Below are 8,034 nucleotides of genomic sequence, written 5' to 3' on the forward strand. Positions count from 1 at the left end.
TCTCAGTATTCTCTGTCTTACCTGCTCTGATGCTATAACCACAGTTGAAAAGGGAAAAGGGGCCCCAGGGTGTCCTTAGGAGGCACCTATTTTGCATACTACCAAGTTGCACCCTTCACTGAATGTGTGGGAGAGCCTGATGTGCAGCTAACCAGTGACTAAGACTGTTCATTTGAGCAGATTCTCCTAAATGTAAATTCTGGCCACACAATAAAAAACAAAAAAGTTTTAGACAGCTTAAAAAAACTGTTTAAATTACTCATTCAGTTTTCAACCCAAGTTACATGAAGATTTTAGTTAAAACTTATCAACATTTTTGTTTTAAATAGGATTGACATTTTTTCACTGCACATTGACCAAATTCAATCTGTGATTTCTCTAACAAGCCTGTAACCTTTCTAAACTCACTTTAACACATTTTTATTCCCTTTAATTTTCTTTTCTCTGCATGTAAATCATCCCTTTCCAAAGGCACTGACAGCATTGAACATAGCATGCAAATCTGCATGCAGCTTCTACAGAGCTCGGTTTTGTTTTGCATTTAGTAATCCTACTTTTAAGCCCAAACATGACGTTAGATCACTTTTAAGCAGATTTGAGCAAAACAGTTTCAGTAGCAATCACTTCATAGAGTAGGGCAGTCATTTTACTAACTTTTGCATACATTTGTTATATGTTTCTGCTGTTCCATCCTCATGTTTGTATGTCAGAAACATGCGTTTAATAGAGTTACAAGCATTCAGAGCATTCTGCTGGTTTGAAGAAAGGGCCGTCGCCTTGCCAGCCACAGTTGTAAACGAGTCTAATGATTTACTTAACTCAGAGTTTTCCATTCCCCGCCCGGGGTCAGCAGCCAATGGCTTGTCAGAGGAGCTATTTAAGAAGCGGACAGTTCAAGGTGGTTCAGATATCAGCGCTTTGCGCGCAACAGGACGCAGCAAACCCGCTCTGAGAAGGAATATTTTTACTCTTCCGTTTGAGTGTGGTCAATACTAAAGACGTTTGTCTAAAAAGGACTAAGCTGTGTAAGAAATGAAAGCGTGGCGGGTAAATTTTCTGTACTTTGTGGTGTTGAACGCAGCTGTGCAGTGTGTGACCGCCCTGGAGGAAGAGCTCTTCAATTCTATTTCTGGTGAGTTTAAACTTCATCCATTTACTTCACCGCTCATCATCGCACTTTTCTTTGGTTGGAACTGGAGGACTGGGAGGGCATAAAGGCGCATAAACTCGCGGTGTAAGGGTACTGTGTGGCTTGTGTTGTGTTTGAGCCGGATGTGTGTGTAGTTTGGACCCTGATAATAACATTAACGGTCTCTATGAGAAACGGTGCATCACGTGTCTGTGACTAAACCTGTCTTTGTTTTGGCGAATATCTAACTTTTACTCTCTGCTAGTGGCCAGGGGAGTCTAGGGGTTTGTTTCAGAGTCTAAAGTGATGAAAACGTTCAGGCTGCTAAATGATCTCAATAAGAACGGACTTCTACAAGATCATTATTGCTCATTTATCAATAGGCTACAATATGGCCCCCAGCTGCAGCAAGCCTTCTACAATGTAAGCCAAGTAAATCTGTGCAGCTCCCTACATCCACCTCCCCACCCCCCACTCTGAAAAGCAGCACCACCCCCAGTTGAGTTGAGTCAGCTGACTGCATCAGAACTTCTGAAACTTTGGGCAGATTATAGTGGGTGAGATAGCAGGAACAAAGCCAGGGAAAACTCTAGCTGGTTTCTATGGAGCTCAGTCTGACATAGTGAACCCCTGTAACCCCGGAGGACTGATCTCGTCCAAGGTGGAGGCTCATTTTCTGAGGGGCCCTCAAGGGGCCCACTCTTATTGGAACCAGTCACTCAGTGAACTAGTCAGGCATCTCGGATCGCCCAGCCAGAACATTAGATCAGATTTACACCCCTGACACAAACACCAGCACTGGAATTTCTCTTGAAAGACAAACAATATACATATGCCGTCTTGCTATCTTTCAGGTAACTTCCTGGACCCTCTGAGAGACTTGTTTGACCACAGAGATGACAAAAATCAAACTTTTGCCAAGTTCTCCCTCCGTAAACCGTCCCATCCTGATGATGACCTTTGCTACATTGTTCCGGGTAACCCTGACTCCCTGACTGCATGCACCTTCAACAGCACCTCCAAAACCTTCCTAGTGATCCATGGATGGACGGTGAGCAGAGATGTTTCAGCCTGTTGTGACAGGCCCAGTCATTAAACACCAGAAGCCTTTGTTCACTTAACTATGCAGTGTTTAAGAAAAAAACCACCTTTGCCTAGTTGTGCGTCATTATTTCTTCACCTAAAGCAGGTGTCTCAAAGTCTGGCCAAATTTAAAAGTTTCTTTTCAAGTGAAAACTTGTTTGAGTTATTGCAAGAGAACATCCTGTGAAGGTGAACAGTCCAGGTTAAGAATATCATAAATTCTTCCAGCAGAATCTATGAATTATTATATTATTAATTGTCATTTCAACAGGTTAGTGGTTTGTTTGAAAGCTGGGTGGCTAAGCTGGTTTCTGCCCTGTATGAGAGAGAGCGGACGGCTAACGTGATCGTGGTGGACTGGCTCTACTCGGCACAGAACCACTATGGCGTGGCGGCTCAGAACACCAAAGCAGTGGGACAGGAGGTCGCTCGCTTCATCGATTGGATAGAGGTAAGCCGGATCAAAAATCAGCAGGTAACAGCATGTGCTGCTTCAGAAGTAGATCTTACTTTGTAGCTTTCACTAACTACATTTCAAGTCAAAGTTACACTGTCTTGATTTTATTTCTGCATTTTAAAGGAAACAACCAACATGCCTGTTGAGAACCTTCATCTGATTGGCTATAGCCTTGGGGCTCATGTGGCAGGATTTGCTGGAAGCCATGCAACCAATAAAGTCGGAAGAATAACAGGTAGGCTAAACAGAAAATCCAGTTCTAGGATAATTGATAACTTAGTTGAAGTCTAAATTATTGTGATTCAGTTTGTTAATACAGTTACTACTTCCTTTTTGCAGGTTTAGACCCAGCCGGTCCTGATTTTGAGGGAGAGCATGCTCATGGGCGCCTCTCCCCGGATGATGCTCACTTTGTGGACGTTCTCCACACCTTTACAAGGGGTACACTGGGTTTCAGCATCGGGATCCAGCAGCCTGTTGGCCATGTTGACATTTACCCAAATGGAGGCAGCTTCCAGCCAGGCTGTAACCTCAGGGGGGCCCTGGAGAAGATTGCTAACTTTGGAATTTTTGGTAAGGTTAACTGTCTGTTTGGTGATGACCTTTCCATCGTAGATTTTTACTATATAATATAATGCACATTTCAGTCAGGACCACTTTATCAAGAAACACACATGATTTGTGGTTATAACTTCTTCTCTTTATTAGAAGTTATTAATCTGCTCTCGTTGCAGGGCAGAGCAAAGATCAATGACTACAGAATAAAACTGATTAAGTCAGATACAGCACAGAGGAGCTGGGGTGGAGGAGGGTTGCAAAAAGCAACTTGGAGTGGAAGCAGCAATGCACACCCAGGCTAAAGCAGTTTAAACATGGCATTATGAGTACAATTAGCCAATTGCATGCCTAGAGCGAATCAGCCGACAGCTAGCTGATAAGGGCTTGCATGAGATCATATATGGTAGTGCTCAACTCAGGGGCCTACCTGAACAACTGCTATACACTTGATTTTTGAAAAAGTACATTCACAAAGGATAAAATTATATTTAGATGCCTTACTGTAGCTTTTTGTTGCATAGTGACTCCATTTACACAGCTCTGGAAGTAAACAAAGGTCCCAAAACATGGCTGAGAAAGCATCTAAAAAGCCAGTGTGGCTTAATAAGTTCATGTATTAGTTTATATAATGCATTTAATATTTCTTCTTTTCTCCCCTGCAGCTATAACTGATGCAGTGAAGTGTGAACATGAGCGCTCTGTCCACCTCTTCATCGACTCTCTGCTGAATGAGCAGGAAGCAGGAAAGGCATACAGGTGCAGTAACAGTGACACCTTCAACCGGGGCATGTGTCTTAGTTGTCGAAAAAGCCGCTGCAACAAAGTTGGCTACGACATCATCAAAGTCCGCAGGGCTCGCGATGTTCAGATGTTCACCAATACACGAGCCTCAATGCCATTTAGAGGTGAGAATAAAAGGCAGTGCAGTGTATATTTAACACTTCTCTTAGTGAAACATAGCACTGTTTTCATGATTTTTAGATAAAGCTATGATTTTGTTGAAACAAGCTCCTTTGATGATGCTCTTTTGGTCAACAGTCTACCACTATCAGCTGAAGATCCACTTCCTCAGTAATGTTGACCGCTCAGAGATGGAGCCCTCACTCACTGTTTCACTGTATGGGACAAAAGCAGAGGCAGAAAACCTGGAGCTGAAGCTGTGAGTGGTTTGTTTAAGCAGCTTCATAAAAATAGTACAGTGACTTGCATTTTACAAGTTTTACAAGTTGTTTCGAAGCGCAGCATGAAGCAGAGACCATAAACAGTGATGTAACCTCAGACTTGGCAGTAAATTTGTTCTTTTGTGATTATGTTGTGGTTTATAGAGCAGAGTTTATAAGAGGAAATTTCTCTCTGTCTACAAGTGTGACACTAACACGTCTTTTTATTTGTGTCTCAAAGAAAGGAGAAAATAGCAACGAATAAGACTCATTCATTCCTGCTGGCAACAGAGAAAGATATTGGAGATCTCTTGATGCTGAAGTTTAAATGGGAGGAGACAAAGAGGTGGTCAGCCTCCAACATGGTGAAAATGGTTTCCTCTATTTGGTCGAGGAGCTCTGAAAACGCAGATGTGAAGGTTCACAAAATCCGAGTCCGAGCTGGAGAGACCCAACAAAAGTGAGTTGTACAGTAAAAGGACTTAACAAAACTCATAGAAAGCCAACAGAATCAGACAAAACAAATGCTTGCTCCTTATTTTAGCATTTCTTTTCTGAATAGAAGCAAATATTCATACTACTGGTTATTATACAGTATATAATAATATATTAGTATAAACAAGTTTTTGAGGAAAATCTGATACAATTTGTATAAAGTTTCAAAAATCTTCAAAAAGATTCAAGAATCTTTCCAAAAGTTTTCGAAATGTGTTATCAACTTTAATTATTTTTGACAAAATTTGGTGAAAATTCTTCCCGATTTTGACTTCAGCAGGGTTCCCACAGGTTCTTAAAACACCTTTAATTAAATTTGGAAAATGTAAGATCTCTAAGCGCCCTTAAAAATTAGTTTTACTTTAGAGTGTTCTTAAATTTTAGATGGCACTTTTGATTGAGACCTCTGAAAACTTAATCTAATCTACACTGACTTGTTAGCATATTTGGAATTTCGTATCATCCTTGTTCTGAATTTGCTTGATCATGTCATGGCATTTAAGGTAGCGTATTGTGCACATAGTCTAAAATAATGAAAGGTAGAGGAAAAGAAAGGGGAATGCAAGTTTAAAGGGGATTTTGGAGTTCAAGTTAAAGGGATACCTCAACATTTTGGCAAATTCGCCCATTGCCATAATCACTATAGTCTTAGGAGTATGTTTGTTACCTTTAGTTGTCGGTGCAAACTGTTTTTAGATTGATGGGGCTGAGATGCGAGCTGCTCAGCTAACGCTACAGAGACATATGGTATTTCTGGCCTTCCCTCATCAAACACACAATCCAACAACTCCAAAACGCTCCAAAAGTTGTTACCTGCACATTCACCATGCTATGAAATAATAACGTATAATTATGTAACATTACAACACATGAGGCAAATACTCTGAACTACTTTCTTGAGTAAACCACAGGGCGGAGTGACACAGTGCGCACCTCAGGCAGTGCTGGAGTTACTTGGTTCCACCTGGAGTATCATCAGCTGGACGCAGCAGAAACTTTGAAAAAGATTGTAGACGTGCGCTTTTGAAATCACTCCGCCCAGCAGCCATGTCTGGAGTGTAGTTCTGGCTTTGCATTTGCCTCTAAAACAACTCCCTCTCGTAATGTTCCATGATTATTTTGAACTTTGAAAATTTCTGAGAAAATATTGAAACATTTTTTTGACCAAGATTTCACATTTGCCTTAATGTGTTTCTTTTTCAGGATGGTTTTCTGTGTCAAAGACCCTGAAACTAAGGACTTAACAAAAGAGGTCACGTTTGTTAAATGTAAGGATTCGTGGAGGTCTAACTCAAAAAGATTTCCAAAAAGGTAAGAAAAAAAAAACCTCCACAGCTTCACAATGACTTTTGATGATTCTGTAAGTGCTCATGAATAAAAGAAACCTTTCTCTGTCTTTAGAGTCACTATGGAGAAACACTGACCTGGAGAACACATACATAGAAAGCCCTTCAACCCATTTCAGCACTTAAGAAATAACTTATACATCAGTAACTTATTTTATTTCAAAGATCATACAAGTCATAAAATAATGCTCATTATTTAAAACAATATCTGTGTGAATGATGTAAAAAATGTTGCTTTTTTTAAACTGAAACTCCATTTTTGTACAAGAAAGTGTTTTCTTCTTTGGTTCATATTTTTTTGTCCAAAGAATTTAATTCTGCTAAAGCTCCATTCAGAGCCTCACATACTGAGAGGAATCAGTGACATTTACTTTAGTGGTTGTCATGGGATTCCCATTTTGTTAAACAAGACGTTAGATCAACCACTGTGAAGATAAACGTACTCCTGATGTTCATAAAAGAGGTATGAATGATTTCTGTTTTTATGCAGTGTGTGCAGCTTAATATAAAGTCATGTATGTATTATCTAACAGAGCATTCACCGCTGTGGCTCTCAGCACTGTATGTGACTGTGGGATATGAACCACTGTGCCTTACTATCGCCAGAACTAAGCTGCTGCAAACTGCTTAACTCTGATCTTTGTGCCTTGTTATTACTTTACACATTTGTGTTCTTTAGTTTTGTTCTCTTGACTTTGTGACATTTTCTCAAACCTCCAAACATGCAAATATTGTTTTTCAAAACTTTGCTCCATGTCATGTTACTTGGAGGCTGTTACTTCAGAGAAATGTCGAACATATCGTGTGTCAGGCGCGTTAAGGTAGCTGAAGTAAATTGGGTACATAATGCTCGATGTGAGGTACAGTTCATCTCTATTTAAGCATTTTGTTGCACTATCTGGATCCTCTGTTCCCTGCAGTTTTCTGTGCATGTGACTTTCTGAGTTTTGAAGGATGCTCTTTTATTGGTTCTTACATTTCCAGCTCTGTGAGCAGTGTCAAACCTCAGCTCTTTAGAGATCGGTACTGTAATCATTGTGACTTCATTTCTACCCACTTAAATGATGTGGAAATGTTTTTTTTTTATTATTGCACTGACAACATGGGGAGAGAATGCTAAACTGTGTTACTTGTACATTTATGTAAATACCTGGATAAGGATGACTGATTTTGTAGTATGTAAAACTGTTAGCTATATATTTTTAATATGTAAAAGGTGTATTTCTGAAATCTTTTGTACATATTTGTAAATACACACTGTATGTTTTTTCTCTATTAAATCAAAATAAGAGGATATCATGAGTTTGACATTTATTTTAAGGTCATTTAAACTGATATTAAATTGTTATTATTATTTTGTATCAAATCAGAAAAACCATATCATCATTATCAGTCAGATTTATTAGCTCAAGGTTGTTCATTTTTTATGCAAAACATGCATTTGATCAAACCTTTAAACTATTTGAACTCTCACATCTGTTTTTGATGGAAAGAAATACTTGGATCTGTAAATCAGACAAAGTAAGCTCTGCTTATCTCTCATGGTCCTTGAAGCTTGAGGCCGTTGTGTTTGGCTGACTGTGTCGAGGTGACCCTGCAGATAAATCCTGAGATTTATCTCCGAACATGACAGATCTTCCCACCAAAGTAACACAGATATCAGGGGATTCTTGGTATCATTACATGTACCAGGTAACTGACATTGAATTTCAGAGTATGAGAGGTATACACCGCGTTCCACATTATTATGCAAACTACGTTTTTCTCTGATTTTCTAAATATCAATGCAAATGACAGTCATAATAT

The 8,034-nt window shown here is 39.7% G+C and overlaps 1 protein-coding gene across 1 annotated transcript; it reads left to right on the forward strand.

Annotated features, from left to right (window-relative positions):
* The first annotated feature begins 879 nt into the window (after positions 1-879).
* Positions 880-7,522, forward strand: LOC121512160 (lipoprotein lipase). The gene is made up of 10 exons (XM_041791264.1): positions 880-1,132; positions 1,984-2,180; positions 2,484-2,663; positions 2,793-2,904; positions 3,009-3,242; positions 3,890-4,132; positions 4,266-4,386; positions 4,629-4,847; positions 6,086-6,193; positions 6,284-7,522. The coding sequence occupies exons 1-10, from the start codon at positions 1,033-1,035 to the stop codon at positions 6,303-6,305; spliced, it is 1,536 nt and encodes a 511-aa protein (XP_041647198.1). The 5' UTR covers positions 880-1,032; the 3' UTR covers positions 6,306-7,522.
* The last annotated feature ends 512 nt before the right edge of the window (positions 7,523-8,034 follow it).

Source organism: Cheilinus undulatus, linkage group 7 (genome assembly GCF_018320785.1).
Source record: "Cheilinus undulatus linkage group 7, ASM1832078v1, whole genome shotgun sequence".
NCBI classification, from domain to species: domain Eukaryota; kingdom Metazoa; phylum Chordata; class Actinopteri; order Labriformes; family Labridae; genus Cheilinus; species Cheilinus undulatus.

Excerpts from the sequence above, each read along its gene's own strand:
- LOC121512160 (XM_041791264.1), top strand. The coding sequence starts at position 1,033 with ATGAAAGCGTGGCGGGTAAATTTTCTGTACTTTGTGGTGTTGAACGCA. Across the intron at positions 4,133-4,265 it reads AGCCTCAATGCCATTTAGAG|TCTACCACTATCAGCTGAAG; the intron begins GTGAGAATAAAA and ends TTTGGTCAACAG. Across the intron at positions 4,848-6,085 it reads GCTGGAGAGACCCAACAAAA|GATGGTTTTCTGTGTCAAAG; the intron begins GTGAGTTGTACA and ends TTTCTTTTTCAG.